The sequence below is a fragment of the Passer domesticus genome, chromosome Z, assembly GCF_036417665.1.
Source record: "Passer domesticus isolate bPasDom1 chromosome Z, bPasDom1.hap1, whole genome shotgun sequence".
NCBI lineage: Eukaryota > Metazoa > Chordata > Aves > Passeriformes > Passeridae > Passer > Passer domesticus.
The window spans coordinates 72,113,576-72,134,793 of record NC_087512.1 but is presented as its reverse complement, the minus strand read 5'-3'; the positions used below and the strand labels follow the sequence as shown (position 1 = coordinate 72,134,793).

Here is a 21,218-nt window from a genome sequence, read left to right as displayed (position 1 = left end):
TCAGTGTAACAATTCATGTAGTCTTTATTATTTTAAGGAATTAATAAGAAAATCCGATGCTGATCTCACCTGTAATCAGATTCTTAGCAGTGCTCTGTGATTTCTGCATTTCATTTGATTTGAAAGAGAGGTCTTCCTGCATAATCTTCAGGTCTTGATTGGTAACAGATGAAATTTGTTTCATATGATTCAGATTCTGCATGTTACCAACAACAATTATAAGAACATGCTGTATTTTTGAAACAACAAGTGGCAACTGGACAAGTAAGAAACTCTCCTGTCCTATGACACTGTCTGCTATTTGAGTGTTTTAAATGTGAATGACTTGCATTCTGCCAACTTCTGATAAAAGATGTATTGACAGGCCAGCACAGATGAAATAAATGTGCAGCAAATACAAACTGTGCTGCCATATAGGTCTGTTGTAAAATAAGTGACAGTGCCTAAAATATACTTAATGGTATGCTATATTGAAAGAGATAATTAAAATAATAATAGAATCAAAATATTACTCAGATGAAAGTTTTCTATAACATAAAAATCCATGGAACCCAAAAACATTAAAATGAATACAAGTCTTGAAAGTGAAAAAAATGGCAGACTGGAAATGGGAACAGTTTCTGAACTGCTACATTACTAATTTATAATATTTACATTAAATATTATGCATCAGGGTAGTTCAGACATACTTTTAGTAGATCAGAGGGACAACTGAAATATTTTTAGTTCAGCAACACTAGTGACAAAATACCCATGAACTGAGATTTGCAAACTGTGGATAAACAAAATATTGCAGTAGTTTTATTTGCAGTATTTGGAAATGTTTTTCATTATTAATGTTAGTTATAGCAGAGATGAAGAGTTACAGAAATTGTGAAAATATTCCTTTGTTCTGGTTACAATATCACATACTGTTCAAAACTCTTCCCCCAGAAAAAGGGAGAAATTAAACTAATCTTTTTTTTAACTACAGCTGTACATGGTTTAATGTTTAATCATTTTAAGAGACAATTATGTAGATAAGTATAAATACATAAAATCCACCATCCCTCTTTATCCAGCCATTCTCCAGTTCTGTGTGTCTATAGTCCTAGCGTGCCAAAGGAGGATGGAAATGTTACATGCTTACCCTGCTCGAGTGCTCCAGGAGTGCAACAATGTTGGCTTCTATTTGGGCCTTTCGTTCCAATTCCTGATTCTTCACTTCTTCAAAAGTCGCTAGAAAATCTAGAGATTAACAAACATGAAAAAGAAGGCTCTCACTTTTATGGTTGCAATGTTGTTTCCAGTCAAAAGCTGGTATTAAATTCGAAGCAGTACAGTTTCAGATAGGTTACTTTAATTGCTTATTTAAAAGCCAGGTAGTAGAGGCCTTGAAACTTGTCAGCTTACTGACCTTTTTTCATTTGAATGTTGTATATTTCACAGCTTCATAAAAACTCTTGAATGCAAGAGAGTGCAAGAGCTCATCAAATTAACTCACTTGCTCCAGGACAAAACCAGCTGTATGTACCAGTAATTCAGATGTTTGTCTATATTCTTCACACAGAGCTCCTAATAGATATTCTACAGTTCTCCTGGACAATCTGTTTCAATGCTTGGTATGTTTTATTGTTACAAAGTTTTTACTAATATCCAACCTAAAATCTTTCTGCACCTAGAAGTATGTTACTCCTTTTCTATCCTCCACATATATGTAGAAATTAATTATTCCATTATTATTTGAAACAACTTTTTTACCCATTTGACAACTGTAATAAATTTTCTAAAATAAAATATAAATTCTTTTTATATCTCCTTGCAGGCCATGGTTTCTGCATACCCCCATCAGTTTTCTTCGGACTGACAGCCCCCTTCTTTATGAGCAGAACTCCCATCTGAAGAATTTGATACACAGGGAAAAAGATTACTTCAGATCTCCAAAAAAATTACACTCCAATGTACACCTACTTTTGTGGTATTTTCCTTGTTAGTTTGATACTGCTCAGTCATGTTCACTTTGTCTTTCAGTCTCTGAGCCATACCACAGAGCTGTACCTAATGAACCCCTCCCTACTCTGCATTTTCGCTGTGGATTACTCTATCCAGGTGTAAGAACTTACACTTAGTCCTTCCCAAACTTTTTTGTAATTAATTTCTAATAAAACAGATATATACTAAGTTCTAACCACACTCTTTAACATGATTTCAGCTTTTCTGATGGACCAGTTTTTGTAACTGTTCTGTCAGATGGTCTCTCCCATCATCCAACTGATTAAAAAAATACTGACTAACCTGAACATGTGACACACTGCAAAGCACCACACAGTACATCCTTTCATATTGGCACAGAATCTTCCAAAAATTAACGATTTTTTAACTTAATGCACAATATAGGTTAATAATGGACAATATTTGCCTAGCTTGCTTCTGAAAAGACCACAAGGCAGCAGAAATTGTGTTGAAGTTAAAGTACACATAATCTGCTACACCTTCCTTTTTCTGCAGTATTTTTCTGACACAAAAAAAGGAAAAAAAGTTGTTTGTACTTGACAAATCAATATTAGTGTTATTCATACTCCTATTCCTGTTACATTTACATATTGTTAGCTTGCACCGTTTTCCCAAATTGCTTGTGGAAACTGTTACTAGTCTGACTGGCCTGTATTTCCCTGTGCCCTTTTCCTCTGCATAGGCATCATATTTCCTCTTTCCTCATCCCTAAGAATCCTGGCATGTTCCCCCAGTCTCCCAGGTCTCAAGTCCCCCAAATCACTAACTGGTCTCTAACTTTACAGCAATAACCTATAATGAAGCATGACCAAAACACAAAATGTCAAGCCCTGCAGACCCCATCTGTATTAATACGGAAAATCCAGATCAAGTCAGCTTTTGTCTCTGCTTCTCAGGAAACTTGGCAATTTGAAAACACAGAAACTTGCTGTGTTTTTTATCAATCTTCTTTTATTATCAGCTGAGACCTTTCTCTCAGTATCATGATAGCCATAAGTTATATAGAACATTTTTAGAGAACACTTAAAAAAAGGTATTTTATCCTTTGACCGCCATGGAGTATTTACTGAACATTATCCATTTTGCTGAATAACAGACCAACTTTTTTGTAACCTGTCTCCTACAGTATACAAGGATTAGCAACATTCGTCTTGAGTAAATAGATATGAGAAGCCCTAATTTTATAGAATTACATTATATCTACAGTCTTCCATGTTGAAGTTCTGCTTTTAATCACTCAATTCTTTAATTACAACTTTGCTTTCATAAAATAAAGTTGTGTTCCTAAGACATTTAATGGTTGATGAAAAGCCTTGAAAGACACTCTGAATATTTGAATATTTGTGACTGTCCTGTAAGATATCAATTATCTTGTCCACAGAACAAGACTGCAGAACTTTATGCAAAGATCAGCACATCAGTTCTTTGCAGCTAAAAGTTAACTTTTTAACAGTAAACCAAAACCTGTAATTTAGTGAAATTAGGCTTAATTTTATATATATATATAAAATTTTAGGCTAAATAATATTAGACAACTTACTGTCCATGCTCTCTTCCCGCTTCTTCAACTCCTTGTATCTCCAATTTTCTTCCCCTACAAGAGATGTAACATTGATTTAACTTTAATCAATGTAACATTGATTTATTGTCTCAGGTCTGGATTCCTTCAGGAAGGCAAAATGTCTATTTCAAAAATAAAATTTCTACATGCCTAGGAACTACAGAATCCATCCTATTTCATTTAATGTAGTCAGTTCAACTAACTATATCATATATATCTTTATATTAAAAAAGAAGATAGCATAATAAATCAGCTTCAATGCGATTTTGACAACCTTTCAGGGTTACAACTTCTGATGGATAGGAGTGAGATAAATATTCAGACTGGACAAAGGAAGTTCACAAGGTTTTTCTGAAGTCAAGCGAATTTCAATAATAGAGAACAAATGCTTCTTTGCATTTGGGCACCATGATTAGTTAAAACTTTCTGCAGCCTGTTTAATATATGAGCCACTTCAACTGCACTTTCACCTACTAGAATGGACTTTCATAAGGATATGCAGCCTGCAAGTGATAATCTCAAGGAAATAAACAGGAGAACTGTACAAGCAATAGTCTAGGAAAATAAAATGCACAGAAAACTTTCTACAATTAAGTTAGAAACAACATTTCCACACACCTTCAATATACTGGTATTGAAGTAAGGAATAACATTCATATTCACCCTATTTTTCAATTCAACTACTGATTATAATTAACTCATAATTTGTATGTATTAGTAAAGTGGGACACCTGATATATCTGTCACAAGAAGATGAAACAATTCATTTCCTACAAATAATACGAAGTTTCAAACATCTACATTTTAAATTGAGTCTGTTTTATTTTTAACATAATTTTTTAATTTTAAAGGATATAAAGTAAAAGAATCAAATAGGTACAGATAAAACTGAGCAAGCAAATTTCTCTAGGACTTTTTATTTGTGCACCCCCATGCTTTCCTTTTTATCTGCTATATAGAAACAGTAATAACACCTGAGGGACCGTAAGGGACTTCAATTCTGTTTCAGCTTCCTTGCAGCTGTGGCTTTGCTCCTTGCTCCTTTCATTTTGCAAGGCAAGTTAATAGTTAATGACTCCAATAGTTAATGACTTAGCCTGCTCTGCTCTTAACATTTCCAGTAATGGTGAGCCATGAAACAGAATTACATGATCTGCCAAGTATTTATAGAAAAAAATATTTGAAGACCACAACTTTGAGATGTCTTTTCAGTAAGTTTTCTTTCAAATACACCACTAATACACAACTATTTTAACCTCATCTTCAATGTATGAAGGGTTAAGTCTGTTGCATTATAAGTTAATGCTGACTTTGACTAATCATTAAAGTTTACTGCTAGTATATAGGCCACGTAATAAGTGGATGAATTATTTACTTATTTCGATTTTTTCAGGCAAAATCTAAAAATAGTTATTTAAACATTGTATGTTTAGTCTTTTTGCTGCTCAGAAATATTTCTGTCACTGAAACATGTATCCTAAAATATTAAATAATCCTTTGTTAAAATGTCTATTTTTTACTGGCTATTTCACCTGATATTTACATAAAAACCTTTAGAGCAGAATTTTGGGAATGTTATGTATGAATTTAAATACTGATCCAGAAGTAAAGTCACTAGGGAGGGACAGAGCATAGGAATTTCAAGGACACACCAAGATACTGATTTAGAGCAGAAGTATGAATGGCCCTCTGTGAATTTCTCTCCATTCACTAGAGAAGACAGAATTGGGAGTTTACGTCTGTGTGTCTTAAAGCTACTCTTTATGAATATCTTTAGTCCCCCTGTGTTACACAAAGAGGTATAATTCCCTCTGCATTATACCACAAAATAACTTGATTCTGAATATTCTGACTGGTTCTGATATGCTGACAAAGCCCACATGCTTTCTCCTACATATGCTTCAAACTCTTCTTCAATAGAGTTTTTTTCATAAACGGTGAAAGACACAGTCCAGCAATGAATGACTGTGTGTGTGTACTGAACTATAAAATGTGAAAAGCAGCTCACTTCTTACCTTCTGTATTTCTCCAAAGTTAAAATAAGAAACGGTTGCAAGCCAAAAAAAAAGGAAAAATTAAAGAACAATAAAGTTTGCAATTATATCATCTGGAAACACAAAGCTAATAATGCACTCTTAATAAATTATTTTTTAAAAAATTAAGTGTCTGTAGAAATATGAAATATTTTGCCATGCAAAAGATGATAGACAGATGTCTGAAACATTTGTTTAGAGGCAGATTTTTAGGTATTTATTCACCTGGGATAAACTTACAGCTAGATTTTACATTAATTGCACAAAAAAAGGCATAAAGTAAGAGGGACAACAATTCCTTAATCCTACAGAGGTTAAATAATTTGTTATAAAGACTTTCAGAATGCAGGCATATATTTATGTAATTCGTATCTGAACAAGATTTTTTATAATCAAAAGCAAGTTTTCCATTGAATGGATCTTCCTTTTATGTAGAACCTGTTACAGCTTTTAAGGGCCCATGTTCAAAGCAAAGTTACTTCCTCCAGAAGAGGAATTAACCACAGAACCATAACTTCCAGTGTTAGGACAAATTCCAAACTAACCTAGCCTAAGCACTAGCAGCATGTGTTTGCTTGACGACAGTATAAGCTAAGGCCATTATTGGGCAGCTTACAAACACTTCTTGCCAAAATCAACCCAAGAAGTTTCAAAGCCAGATAAAAATAATACTGAACTCAGTCTACTATACACATTGCTATTAAATATCCTCAATTCCACATTTGCTGACAGTATAACAGATCATGTAAAAGGTAAAATTAATGAAAGCATTTCTAAATATGAGTTTGTTCTGCAGTGCTTCTAATAAGACAAACTTCTATTTCCCAAACAATATTAAAAATAAAATTGGACAAAAAAACAGACAGCTGTCCTATTATTTTATATGAACTTGTTGAATGTATCACTAAAGGTGGCTACTCCCCATTTGTTATGTCCAAAAAGAAAAGGCTGTACCTGTGGCACAGAACTTCTCATGCTGATGAGTACTTGACTTACTGCATAAGCCTCAAAGTTTTAAGCAACTCCTAAGTACAATAGTTTGTCATAGAACAAGCAGATGCAGCTCTGCAGTCTGCCACAACTCTAATCATATTACCTCGATAGTTCTCCAGATCTGTATCAAGTCGTTGAATGACCTTTTTAAAATAATCTATTTTTTCTTTTACTTCTGCCAACCTAACAAACAGATAATGAAAGTCAAGGTTAAAACTGTGTTGTAAAATACTTACTTGATTTTAGACAAAATGGAAAAGTCAAGAATAAAAATAGAAAATATAAATTTATCAAAACCAAAAGAATATCAGGATGATTCTTGTTATTATGAAAGGTATATGTAAATCATCTATCACTTAGTCCTGTGTTTATTAAATAGAAGTTCTGTAGCTCCTTTTTATTAAAAAACAATTTTTGTTGAGTCATCAGTAATTCTTAACTTACTCAACTAGTCCCTCTGCTGGTTGCTATTCAGCTTCAAAGAAATACAACATAATTGTTAAACTGCAAATAACTGTATTCCTTTAACATATTTCTACATAAAATCTCAAATATAATTCTTTGTTATTGTTATTTATTTAAAAAATCTGTTAAGCAACTTATTATCCAATGCATTAAAAAGTAACCAATAATTATAGTTGGGAATATTGCTTAAAAGAATTTAATACTGTTTCTAAGAGATTTTATCAATTATCTCAGTTTGTTTTCAAGAAAGAGAAATCAAAAGGCTCAAAATCAGAAAATATTGTACTGTTTTATTTCCCCCTCAATACATTACTATTTATTATAAGATTTACTTGACTTTCTGGCCAGTCTTTGGAAAGGCCCAGTACCTAAGAATCAGGAAGCAATGCCCTTCTAATCTTTAGAATGGAACTTTCGTAACTCTTACGTTTTAAGAACACATAAACAAACTTAATGATGGTTCAATTTCATAGCTGTCTCACAGGAGCATCTCTTACAAATCAATGTCTTCTTCAGCCTTAAACAAATTTAACTCAATGCTATTATGAATTTATATTCTCAAGGTGTGTTCTTAAGGGATGGAAGCATCTTATTATGCAGATTTAAATGTTTTATCACTATACAACTTGCTTACCTGAAACAGAAGAACATATTCCATTCTCTATGGAAGATTAAGACTAGTACAGGTTTGAAGATGTGATGTTCTAAAAGTCTATAGAAATAGACTTTGTGAAGGAACATAACCATGTGTCTTTAAGGTGTGCATATAATTTATACAACAGTATTATGGGGTTACTCACTGTCTTTCCATGCTTGCAATTTTTTGACTATCATCTTTAACCTAAAAAGAAGTTCAACAACTTTAACATATGAAATTAAATCTACAAGTTAAAAAAGGAAAATTATTTTAAAAATCTGATTTCAAAATACAGGGAATAGAAACTTAGCATTTGAAATCACAAATTTGTGACATAGTCTAACAAAAAGTGATGATTTAAGCATTATGTCTTCCATATGTCTTCTAAATCATACTTTAAATAATGAAATCCACTTACCATTGGTCATTCAGACCAATAATCTATAAGGTATAAATGGCTAGTTACAGTACAGGCTATTGTAAACTGATCCAACTACTCCTAGACTAGTATACCTGTTCAGCACCTCACAAGGATACTCTCTGTAGTTAGGTTACAAGAGCTGCTCAACTGGATCAGTTTTCCCAGCCAACATGTCTCATTAATAGGAGCAAGTGGACCACTTGAAAACCTCACCTTATCAATTTTGTTTTCTTAAAATAACAGATTGGTTGGGGTTAGAAAGGACTTTAAAGATCACTTGTTTCCAACTCACCCTTCCCCCTACTCCCCAGCCCTGCCATGGGCAGGGATGCCATCCACTCAATCAGGTTGCTCAGGGCTCCCATCCAACTTGGCCTTGAACACTTCCAGGGATGGGGCATCCACATGTTCCAGTGCCTCACCACCCTCACAGTAAAGAATTTCTTTGTAACATCTAGTCTCAATCCTCTGTCTTTTAGTTTAAAACAGTATCCCCCATCCTATAATTTTCTGCCTGTGTAAAAGTCACTCTCCCACTTTTTTATAAACCCTCTTTAGGTACTAGACTTTGCTTTGGGTCCCTTCAGAGCCTTCTCTTCTCCAGGATGAACAGCTCCAACTCTCTCATCTTGTCTTCATAGAAGAGGTACTCCAGACCAGGGATCATCTTCACAGCCCTCCTCTGAACCCACTACAATAGATCTCCAGCTTTTGGCTGAACCTGAAATACCCCAACTTTCCAATTCATTAACTCTTTTTGATGTCAGATTATTTGCACTGCCTAGAGCACAAATAAAGGCAAAATTAAAACCTAAGTATTTTCAAGTATTATAACCCCTAATAATACCGACTTGGAGAATCTTTTATGTAACAACATTTTCTATTCTTGCCTGCTTTAGTAATCTGTCTCTTTCGTCTTGTGGAGACTCCATGTTCTTATCCTCAGCAATCATCCGATCTCGACGTTCCTTGAGCTCATGGAGCTTTTCATACAACTGCACAGCTTCCTGTTTCACCCCAGAGTGTGCTATTTCCTGTTGGGAAAAGCAAACACCTACTAGATATTTTCAGATGGGAAGAGAGCATTGTGGCAATCATGCTTTAGTTAAGCAACACTTACTTATACATTTCAAGTGAAGCTTATTTCTTACAAAAAGCACAGAGACAGCAAAAAGCACTTTATAAAAAGTAAAATTTATAATCCATATTGTTATATTGCATTTTCTGGAATAGAATACCCTAGTCAGTTACTTCTTGATTTACAATTCTTCCTTGGGCCAATTTTCTGAGGAGTTTCTAGGGGATTTCAAACCATGTACAACATTCAAAGGGACTGAAACATATCTAGCAGTATTTGAAAATTATACTTTCTGACTATATGCTTCAGCTCATAGATCCTTTTATTCATGAATGATCCAATATGAAAAAATTTCCCTCAATAAGACATTTTCACCCAAAACTTATTAGAAATGATTAGTGCGAACAGAGATGCAGATTTGCCTTCCCATACTAGAGCATGCTCCTACAGTATCTGAAAATTTAAGGAAAAGAAATTATAGGTATTTTTTCAACTGTATTATTCTTTACACTAGTGTTCAGGGAAGGTTAGTATAGAGACTACTTGTTATCATACATACAGCTCTTAGACTCTCTTCCTTTACATTTAGTGCATCCAATTCTTGCTGTTGAACAACCAATTCCTAAAGAGGAAGCAAAATGCAAAATTCAGATAAAAATTACTACTTATCTATTTTTTTGCTCTAAACCTTAGTATGTATCAAATGCTGTAAACTGTCCCATTGCTGCTCTTAAAAATTTGAAAGACAAGACTCTGTCCAGCTCCTTTACATAACTCAGAGGTAGTAAACACTTGCTTGTAGCATCCAACTTTTCCATTACTCTTACCATTGTTACTTGCAATAACTACTGGGCTATTTGCAATAACTAAGTGGGCTACTATCAAAAAATTGTTTGCCCTTTTTCTACTTTTTTTTTAAAAATAAAATTTAAATTTTTAAACCAGTAGAACTTATTATCTGTACTTCAGGAGTTTAGAGTCAAATTTTAAAACCTGAACCATGACAGTTTTTTCACAGTCCAGAAAGAGACAGGTAAGCCCTGACTACTGATTCAGCTCATTCTAAGACAGATAGAAACATGGAACTCATCTCTGTACAGACTATACAGAGGACCTTTTAAGACAGTATGCTTGAACTAGATCGTCCCAGAGAGCCTAGAAATGTTACTCCTGTTGTTAAGATAAGTATTAATGAAGTAACAAACATTTTATACAGCCCAGTTAATTTTTTCTGATACATTCAGATATACAATAACAACAACAATAATAATAGTAATAATAATATTAATATTAATAATAGAAAAGTCTAGTTAGATTTACTGTTGCACACAAGAATAAAAATTTCTACTCAAGTGAACTACAAAAATTGCTGGGGTTAGTTTTCCTTTTTGCTTGTTTTTTTACACATGATGAAACATCTAAGTATTGCAGTGGCTTTTAAAAACTTCATGTCAAGCCCTAACTTCAAACAGAAAATTGTGAACATTATTTCTTCATAAAATATGAAATATAAGAAGGCGAAGTATTTGGTCTTAGTCAACTGCTCCATTTTCAGGTACTTTTACAATTGATTAAGATACCAGCAAGCTTTTTTATTGTATTACTCTGTTGTCAAGTTCTTCAGTACTTAAATTTTATCTAAACCCCAAGAAGCCAGTTTAAGAAATATTTTAGGTAAGCATAATGGAACAAGCCAACCTGGGAGAGTTTCTCATTGGCTGCTTTTATCTCCAGATATTTAGCTTGATTTTCCTGTGACATATCTTTCATTATGTCATCTGCCACAACTTTTTCACGCTCAATATCTTCTTCTACAGCTTGAATTAACTTTTCTGTGCTGTAAAAATATAATGTTTTTGTAACTTTTACAGGCAAATATATATCGTAAGCACTCATTTCAAACTCCAGCCTCTATTCCTTCAGCCTCACTGAAGTGCTCAGTGTAACACAAAATGCCTAGATGCTATAAAAGAGCATTACCAACTTGCATCTAATCTTGGAGCCAAATTAGCGATACAAACATTCACAAAATGTAGAGAAGATGAAGAATTCTCTGCCTTTATAATACCCACATGGTATTTTCCAACACTCCCACACTGTCTATCTGCATTGGTCTCAACACTGGCAAAAGTAAGGTACTACCTCTCCATCAGTGAATTTCTGGAGTAACAAAAAGCAGTTTGAAATAAGGAAGCAGATAAGCAATTTGTGAATGCACATAAAGAAAATATAATACAGATATTAGCACTTGACAGCATCAGATGATGATGAACAGATTACTCTTCACAAATAATTGTTGATTACTTTAGAATGGAGACTGGTTTCAGAGATCTGAGCAATGTAGTTTTTTAACTATGCAATAACTAAGAAATTACGTATTTTTTACATTCTTGATTCAGGACTTTATTCTTCTTAGAAAATCGATTGCAAATACAAAAACTTTACCATTCCAGCTACAGTGAGCTACAAGCAACTATATTAGCAGATTTAAAGAACACATAAAGAATTGTTCTCACTGTTTTATGATAAGTCTAGTAATTTCTATGAAATTCCGGAAAGCTAGAATGTCTAATTGAGAACATACTTAAAGGAAATTAAAACAGAGACCCTGAAGAGTATACCTTAATTCACTTCATTGTTCATGAAAGATTGCTAAAATGTTTTGCTTGTTTCTGAGTGAATTCTGTTAAAAATGACAAAATCAGCTGAATACCTTCCTTCAGGATTTTTTTTCTTCTGCTTTTCATTAACTTTTCCTGAGTTGCAAGAAGACAAGTTTTAAATTGTGAGTCATACTATTGGATCAAAGACTGCAGACAAGAATGCCCTTAAGTTTAAGAGATGATGCCAAACAGTGGAACTGCACAACAATAATTTCAGGGTAAGGAAATAATGAAAATATTGTAGAAGCAGAGTAGAGTTGACATTGGAATAGACTTTTGAAGGTTGTCTGGTCCAACCTGTGCACTACTCAAAGCCTTGTCACCTAGAGCAGGATGTCAGTGTCTTTTTCAGGTTTTCAGTATCTTGAAGGATGGATGCCCCACAATGTGTTTTGGCAATGTTTTGATGTTTGTTCACTCTAACTAACAGAAGAGTTTTTCCTCATATTTAAAGGGACTTTCCTGTTCTCTAATATGTGGTCATTGTCCTGGGAGCAGCTCCATTTTCTCAATCCCTGCCCATCACGTATTTACTTCGATAAAATATTCACTAAGCCTTCTCTTCTAGACATTAAACACCAGTTCTCTCAGCCTTCCCCACAGTATTAATCACTTACAAGGAATTCTCAAAAGAGTTTCAAAAATGTAACCACTTCCAACTAGCTTCAAAGAAACATCCATAATCTCCAGGAAATTGAGGATATTATGTAGCAATTCTGTCAGCTTAGCAGGCAATGCCACAAAAATGCTTTGGACCTGATGATGATGAAACAAATAAAAAACATGACGTCCCACTTAGTATGGCAAATTTGGAGTGCACTGGGACTGCCTAAGAATTACTGGGTAGTTGTTACATGACATTAATTCTAATACCATCTTGAGACTAAAACTAAATTTATTCAGACCCAGTACAAATATGAGGCCCTCACTGCATGAGCAACAGTTTTATAAATGGTTAATTATGTTACATGTGGTAATGGAAAGGAGCTATTTTTTAAGCTACATGAGTAGTTTGATCCAAGACCTTTTGGAAGGCATGGAGCTAGGAGATGTCAGGGAGCTTTCATGTTGCTTGTTTATTGAGTGTGCCTCATGCCTCAATGTAGACCTAGGAAAGCTGTTGCAAGGGCTCAGCAGTGATAGCTTCTCTCAAATCAAGCCCAGCTGTGGATATGGAAGAAAGAAAATCAAGAAAGTGCAGTAAGAAATTCAACAAAATGCTAAGGGTGCTGATTTTCAGAAGAAATCTTCACTCTAGATGTAATTCTCCTGGAGACATTGCAGAATGGCTTAGAGGGAGTTTGTATTTAAATACACACACAGCGCCTTTCCTGGAGATCACTGGAACCTTCAAAAGAGTGAGAATACAGTTTGCTACACGTATAGCAATACCACTCTTGAGGGCAGTGGTGTCTCCAAACTCTATGGGACTTCTCTCATCTTTGCCTGAGATTTAAAGTGTGCAAGGCAGGACAAGGAAAGAAACCTACTTTTCCAGCCCCCTCTATTTAAAGTGTGTGGACACATTACAGAGTAGCCTCTTCACATGAAGCAATTCACCTTTTCATCTCCTACATGATATAGTCTTGTGGCTAAATACTTCAAGATGATCCAGCATGTCCTTGAGAGTAGAAATGTCTGACTTATAGTGATGCATCTTCTATGGCAGAAACCTTGTGAGAGGAGGCTACAACTTAGTGATTTTTCAAGAGGCAATGAAAAATCAGCAATGGCTGTCACAGAAACACAATTCATTACCAGAAGTAATTTGAACACTATGCATGAAGCTGAATCAGGGATGAGGCTTGGAAAAATTGTGGAATGTTTTGAGATATTATGCAAAACAAAAGTGCCAATAACAACATAGACATAGTGAAGTAAAACAATTTATAAAGCCACATATTGGAGACGAATGGAAATGGAAAGGAGATGAACCATTCTGTAGCTTGGTGATACGTATTGGACAGAATGAGCACTAATGCAAGTAAAAATTTATAGGACACAGCACTTGTATATCAATATAATCACTTTTTTTCAGCCTGTACACAGACATTCACTACAGAGCAAGTATGATTTGTTTTTATAACTTCTTCCTGAAATACAGCCCCAATTACAGACATCCTTACAGTGCACATAATTCTCTGTAAATAACGAGCTTTATCTGTGACACTGCAGCTCCTCTGACAATGATATTTCCAAAACACAAGCATTAAGACAGAATTAAGTAGCACAAGGAAGCTTTACTTCGGTATGCAAATATCCTGACATTCTCTTCATTTGATGAATGATCAAAAGATTTGCATTTTCTGTCTCCAGCATTTCTTTAATTGATTATAACTCAACTTGCTTGTAAATCACCTGTGGCATTTAAACTCACTGCTTCCTCTACGATCTGGAACTTGACACTTCAGCATATTACAGTCAAGCTTTCCTATTGGCTGCTGATCCAATTAAATCCAAGATGATCATAAGAAGTTGCTCAACTTAGTCAATCTTTTGCTAAGGATTTTCTAGGTTTATTATTTTTTTTTTACACTGGCTGGTTATTCATCAGGTACAAAGGTTGAAGAAAAACAAAGTGCTGTTTCACCATATTATTTCTTGCCAGCGCACTGAAAAATCTACGTATGTGTACATATGATACCTCTCAGAAGCAACCGAAAGGTAAGACACTTGGCAAGTCCATTTCAAAATGCAGGCAAAGATTCATTACTGTAACTTTTTGTTAGACTGGAAGCAAACACATCTCAAGGTACATTAAAATTTCAGGAATTAGTATGAACCTTGGACATGCTGAGTTGTTAAGTAAATTCTACTCCATTAAAAAGCTGGGGAACAGACTGAAAACCAGACCAATTCTATAAACACATTTACCTCCCCAGGAAAATAATTACATTATTTTAAAATTATATCGTTTTCAAAGTTCTCAGATGGAAATTTTTAAGAAAGCTCTTCTAATTACAAGGAAATATCAAAGTACTACCAATGTATTGCCAGTGTATTGCCAGGCTAAGTCTCTTTTCAAAGCAGTTAGTTTAAGTAGCAGCTCGTAAAATCTAGTTGTAGTAAAATGCTAAACTGCAATTAAAATTACATATTCTTTCCTGTTCTTTTACTGATTATACAGGTTCACACACACAAAATGCAGGCAGTAACATTTGTAAGAAATCCCTACCTTTTCAGCAGAAACTTAAGTAAGAGCTAGGAGTTATGCTTTGAACATAGACATATGTACAACTTAGATTTTTCAACTTGCTTGTTATTAACTTACAGATTAACATTAAAAACAATATTTAATACTATTAATAGAATACTTCCCATTCTGTTTAAGACAGCTTTTGTCTTGTAATCTGAAAACTACAATAATACTGTCAATCTGAATTATTAAATTGCCAGGTTAAGACCTGCTTTGTTTCTGAACTTCTAGGAAGCAGTATCTTTAAGCAAGACCAAGATGTTAAAATGATCATTTTGGGAGTTCTCAAAGTGCATCATGTCTTCCTCTAACAATAAACAAACTAGCTAAAAACCATGCAGGCCACCAGTACCACCACTGACAATTGCAAAAGTTAATATGGAACTATTTCCACAGGGGCTGCTGCTGCTAGCACCCCTTGTCCCTGCCATGGATAATGGCTAAGTGGCAAAAGGTTTACGAACTCCCTCTGTATTCAGTATAAGTTTCTGACAGAAGTAGAAATACACAATGGAACAGAGAATTTTAAGTGGCATTTATCTTCCTTGTCTTTCCAAGAACTTATGAAATTCCCAGGCTGATTCAATTTAGGTGAATGAGGTCAATCCTCTGAATATGCAAATATATAGAAGTCATCAAATAGACTTAATCAGTTTGTTCTATGACCTCATTTATTTCATTATGATAAGCAAAGGCCTTCCAGCACTCATTTTAAGGACTGGTGGAGGTTTTGTAAGTCTGACAGGCTGCCTATACTTAGCATTGTTAGTGCAATTAAACTTCTTCATGTAATTTACCTCACTCTTTTCTGTTAAATTCAGTGAATGTTCTGTACTTTAACAAGTAAAAAGCTTGTTTAAAGCTCACTTTAAACAAGTATCTTACATTTTACCTTTTGAGTTTCTATTACTTTGCAAGATAGAGATCTGGCAAGGAGATACGAAGATTAACTTGAACCGTATCTTTTCAAACTGGAAAAATTAAAGGTTCATTACCTTTTACATAACATTTTCATTCAAGTATAATGAATGGCATAAACAGGGACTAACTTAACATCTCGCAGATATAGTATAACATTTCTGTTCAAAATTAATAAATACTACAAATAGTGTCTGATTCAAAGGCAATGACTGAGAGACCCTGACTTGGAGAGATGTTAATGTCACAGTAAATACCATTTGTGGGACCTTTCCTAACTTTCAAAAAATAAGGCTTGAATCAGTACAAGAGTTCCATCACTAGAGAATGAACCATATTTACTTAGTTCCAAAGATCAGAGTAACAACTATACCTTCATAACAGAAATGTGTAGGTTTATGTCATGTTATAGGTTATATTATGGACCAGAGATTAAAAGATATATCTTCTAAGTAAATATTCACAAAAATGCTTAGTAACTTGCATAAGTACATAAAAGAACTCTGACTGGACAAACCAAGAATTGTCTAGTAGAGCACTCTGCCTCTGTCAGAGTAACAAGAGAAATTGTATGGGGAGAGTATGCAAACATCAATACTTTCTGCAGTTTACTCAAATCATAGTCTTCCAGTACCCATAATTGCTTTAACAAGTATAATAGTGAGTACAGCCCTGCCTATTTGTTTTATACATTTATGATACTTTTCTCTATCAACTTGTCTAATTAATCCCTTTTCTATTTGCTGATACAGTCTGCACACTGGATTTTAGGTTTGGCTTAATTTAGTGAAAGCTGAATTCATTAATTCTGATAACCCGTTTTTCAAATTAATTTTACATTACAAAGTATTTGTGTAGAACAAAATTTATTAAACTATCATTGAAATAACTGTATCTATTAATTTGTTAAACTACCACTACAGAAAACACTGGTAATTCTGGTCCTGATATGCAAAAGTGTTGTTCTTTACTAGGCTCCAAACATGAAACTCCATTGGCTTGTGATCTGGGCTGGAACACTGTTTTTGAATCCAGTCACTGCTGACTGCAACATTACATCCCAAACTGTAAGTTTTAAATTGATCTGAACTACTCTTATTTTTAAAAGATACACTTGAAGCAGAAGGCCTTTTAAAAACTGTTTCATAAACATAAAAGTCCTGAAGAAAGAAATATAAAAATGCAAATAAGAAGTGGTTTTCTGTGTAATGGACAATTAGCTCATGATAGTAATTTTAAGTGGGTGAATAACACCAAAACATATTTGAGATGATTTTGTATCTCAAGTTCTTCCAAACAACAGGAATGCCTCTTTACATATCTAAATAAATATACTCTTCTCAGAAAAAAAAAATAATATTTCAAGGTACTAAGCGCAAAGACTCAAATCAGAAAAGTTTAGCTATGCTAAACTTTAACACAGAAAACCAAAATCAAGTGCTATAGCATACAGATATATAACAAATGTTTAGTTGAAGGTCTGCTCTAAAGACATTATTTTAAATTAAGAGTAAACATAGATTTTTTAAAAGAATACCTTTCAGAAAGCATATTTTAATTAATTTGCAGTTTTGAATAAATTTCCTCTATGACACCTTCTTTCCAGATTATGCTCTTTTTTTACCCAACAAATAATACATTCCAAATATTAATTCCAAAATGGCCTGACAAACTGGTTCCATTTTGGATGACCATCACATAAAGACCCATGCATCTAGGCACAGAACTAGGCATTAAGTCCTCTGGAACCTGGATTCATTCCACTTTCTCACCAGACCAGGAGTTAATTAAGAAAGATGTAAATAAAACTTAATGAAGAGCAATATGACTTTTCTTTTAAAATGACAGCATTGAAAAACAGAAGATAGTTCTCTCTTGCCTTTAAGAGTCCTCACTGAAACACCATGTTTAGTAGACTTCTCTACGGTATTTAATTGTTGTCATTCTCTTTTTTCAACAGGTTACTTGTGAGGAGTCTACAAAGAACCTCTTTAATATCTCCCTCAACCTTTTTCAAAACATTACTAAATTAAGCCTCAAAAACAATAAAATCACTTTAGAAGATCATGACAAAGAGATTCTTGGACGTTTTATTAGCCTCACTGAACTTCATCTGAATGAAAACAACATTACTGTACTGAACAATAACAGCTTCTACAATCTGAAAAATCTCACCACTCTGGATATTAGCAACAATTGTATTAGCAGAGTTCATAAAGCAGCATTTGCAGGATTAAATCAACTCTCAGTGCTGAATCTATCCTATAACATGATTGCTCAACTGGATTCAGATACATTTTCTTCTCTAGAAAGCCTAACAGTTTTAAATCTACAGTATAATTTGCTGAAATATTTTCATATAAAATCATCTTTTAAACTGGTTAAAATTGTTTTAGCTGGAAACCCATGGATCTGCTGTGATCTCCTTGACTTACAGATATGGCTAACTGACTCCAATGTGACATTGGGTAAGTTTTGGTAAGAGCATCAAATAAATTTACTGTGCATTTTTTTTTTTCTGACATGGATAAAATCAACCATCAATTTACCCATATTATGCAGTAATACAATAGCTATCCGTGAGGGTTTTTTTAGCGTGCCAAAAAATTACCAGCATCTCATAGCCTTTTCACTGCTCACATTCACAGAAAATGAAAGCAACACTACATGTACATTCCCAAAAATGGAAAAAATCTCCATCAAGATGGCAGCTATCCAACCAGCTGACTGCAAAATTGAAAATACTCCTTTAGAAAACACTGTAACTTCCACTCCTGCTGTTAATCTTAGAAGTAGTGCCTTAACAGCTCTGACTACATACAACATCACTGGAAACAATGGAACTCGTGCAGGTAATACACAGATATTTCACTTTACTGCTTATGAGCTGTTTCATTTGCTGTTCAATGACTTTGTACTGTTTTGCATCCCTAGTACACTCTGACTCTTCCATAAAAGCCAGGGCTACAGAGCAGGCATATTTCTATGTCCTAGTAGACAGTAATAGACATTGCAGTGAACGTTAAGGTCTATAGAGTAGGTGTTCAAAACAGATAAACCCCAGAACTCTCAAGTGATACTGAAAAATTATGATGAAATTTCAAAGCCCTAAAATTCAGATAATTGCCTAGATCTCTGCCCAAGAGAACAAGGGAAGCAACTTTCAAAAAAAATTTGCTTTTTCCAAACTAACTGCTTTCTAGATGTAGTTGTCTTCCTAAAACATGATAGCATGAACTTAAGAGATTTTACTCCCATCCTGTGTTCAGTATAAAGGATGTGAATGTGCCTCTTGCACATTCCCTGAAAATTTCAGTGGTAGTCTCCTCACCTTTCAATGTTAATCTTACATGTCAGTTAACTCTTCCATTCTGAAATGCTTTACTTCTTTGTTCTGGCTAAAGCAAGAAAGTTATCTACAGTTATATACACAAATTGTAAGCTACCACTGTGACACATTTCTTTAGCTGTACCATCTTATAATTTATTTTAGGGTAGTGGCCAGCACACAAAAGCAGCTTCTAGAAAAAGACTACTGGCAACTACAGTTTACTGAAATTTTTATTATTAAAGAAGCACAACTGAAAGGACATGCCAAATAAAAGGCATGATATTTTAGTGTTCAGACTGTACCATCATATAAAACGTAAAGCAGGGGAAATAGAATTTGAAGCCAATTACTGCTTATTTTTTTCCAAAGGCTAATCTTGGAATTTAACTTTTGGAAAAAAATATTTATATGTAATTATTATTTGTATCTTTTAAACGCCCCTCAGAGCTTTGTCTTTGAAATAGACTTTGAAACAATTATTTTTTATAAAAATGCAAGGTAGGAAATAGGATATTTATGCACATCGCATTTTTCTATGTATGTACATCACATATTTATGCTAGGAAATATGCCATGCACTTACATTATTAGTCTCTGTGATGTTACTGACTCCCAAACAACACAGCAACAACAAAGCTCTGGAGACACTCAGTCATTCCCCTATCAATGTTTATTTTGTGAGTTTTCAATTTCACTATGAAAGAAATCATACTTGAGTTCTTGCTACTATTCCTCATGAAGATTCTTTTTTTTTTTTTTCCTTTTTTTTAAAGAGTTACCACTTGTTGGCAAAAGTTGGACCTTCCTAGCAGGTGTCCTAGGGTTTGTCCTAGGCACTACACTCCTGATTTTTACTGCTGTAAAATGTCCAGCATGGTATCACTACTTGATCAGCTACCGTCACCGTCGACTGGAAGAAAATGACTCAGAGATGTTTGAACAGGAGTTTTCAGCTGACCTGAGTCCTTCTCCTTCAATATCGGGCACAAGCAGTGAAGAACCCATTGTAGTATTTGAGAAAGTTCATGCATGTGGAGATGAAGAAGATGGATTTATTGAGGATAAATACATAGATATTTATGTAAATGAGGAGCATTAATGTCTTAAACAACGGATGTTGAACTGACATTTCAAAAACGTAGTACACTTGTACTTCAACTTTATGCTTTATTACATACAGTACAAAATGAAGTCATGCAGTCTATCTCCTTTAATCTTGCCAAATCCTTAACAAGATTTTGCTGCATCAATCATGCAGAGAAAAAATAGGGTCATATGTGTGCATTATTGGCACAACAAATACTTCAAAACTTGCAAAAAAGATTCTTAATCCACTTTTTATAAAAATGTATTTGGTTACTTATTTTGGGGGGCTTACTGTATATTCTTCAACATGAACAAAGTAGCAGGTGAAGTTGGCATAATCATTAATGCTTTCATTGTGAAGAAGTCTAGAAGAGAAAAATAATTCCTCTAAAATGCTGAAGCACACCGCAGCCAGACTTGGGGGCTGGCTCCAAACCAACGCTGTAGCATCTCTGACGGCTATAGGGAAAACTAACACAGTCAGAGAATGGAGCATTTGGGTATTTTTTAACCCAAATTAGCAGAGCAAGAAAGACCAACTGTTGTATTCCCAAAAATGTGTATGTACTGTGCAATGACAGATTATCCTTACTGCATTGCTACCAAACCAAATATTTTCTCTTCATATTTTCTTAACACTTAAAAGATTCATTCAGGGCGGAAGAGACACACTTGTGAGCTGTTGAAAACCGCAGTATTAATACAATGTGACATTATTAACTGGTAAATTCGTTGCTTTGGAGTTCTAATTGATACATGAAATCTCATTGCTGAGATTGCTTTCACTGGCAACAAGCGGGATCATATAGCTTTCTCCTCCAGATTTCTTGTGTCTAAATCAGCT

The 21,218-nt window shown here is 34.2% G+C and overlaps 3 protein-coding genes across 9 annotated transcripts in view; 2 read left to right on the top strand and 1 right to left on the bottom strand.

Annotated features, from left to right (window-relative positions):
- The window catches only part of LOC135291260 (trichohyalin-like), a 422,947-nt gene that overhangs the window by 184,009 nt on the left and 217,720 nt on the right, over positions 1-21,218 (top strand). The gene's annotated exons all lie outside the window — the stretch shown is intronic.
- The window catches only part of IFT74 (intraflagellar transport 74), a 56,334-nt gene that overhangs the window by 30,208 nt on the left and 4,908 nt on the right, over positions 1-21,218 (bottom strand). For all 7 annotated transcript variants that reach the window (XR_010352424.1, XM_064403506.1, XM_064403503.1 and 4 more), the window contains 8 exons: positions 10,879-11,017; positions 9,740-9,802; positions 8,993-9,136; positions 7,845-7,885; positions 6,683-6,762; positions 3,533-3,586; positions 1,130-1,227; positions 70-196 (listed from right to left, as the gene is read on the bottom strand). Coding sequence is in view for 6 of the 7 variants with exons in the window: in XM_064403506.1 (XP_064259576.1) it covers positions 70-196; positions 1,130-1,227; positions 3,533-3,586; positions 6,683-6,762; positions 7,845-7,885; positions 8,993-9,136; positions 9,740-9,802; positions 10,879-11,017 (746 nt within the window). In the remaining variant the exon portion in view is untranslated. The remainder of the gene's footprint in view (positions 1-69; positions 197-1,129; positions 1,228-3,532; positions 3,587-6,682; positions 6,763-7,844; positions 7,886-8,992; positions 9,137-9,739; positions 9,803-10,878; positions 11,018-21,218) is intronic.
- Positions 14,365-20,651, top strand: LRRC19 (leucine rich repeat containing 19). The gene is made up of 5 exons (XM_064403507.1): positions 14,365-14,507; positions 16,932-17,024; positions 17,918-18,425; positions 18,606-18,809; positions 20,062-20,651. The coding sequence occupies exons 1-5, from the start codon at positions 14,481-14,483 to the stop codon at positions 20,385-20,387; spliced, it is 1,158 nt and encodes a 385-aa protein (XP_064259577.1). The 5' UTR covers positions 14,365-14,480; the 3' UTR covers positions 20,388-20,651.

Bases quoted from the DNA above. Each gene is read 5' to 3' on its own strand.
- LRRC19 (XM_064403507.1), top strand. From the start codon at position 14,481: ATGATACCTCTCAGAAGCAACCGAAAG. The intron at 14,508-16,931 runs GTAAGACACTTG...GTTCTTTACTAG, and splicing joins CTCTCAGAAGCAACCGAAAG to GCTCCAAACATGAAACTCCA. The intron at 17,025-17,917 runs GTAAGTTTTAAA...TTTTTTCAACAG, and splicing joins GCAACATTACATCCCAAACT to GTTACTTGTGAGGAGTCTAC.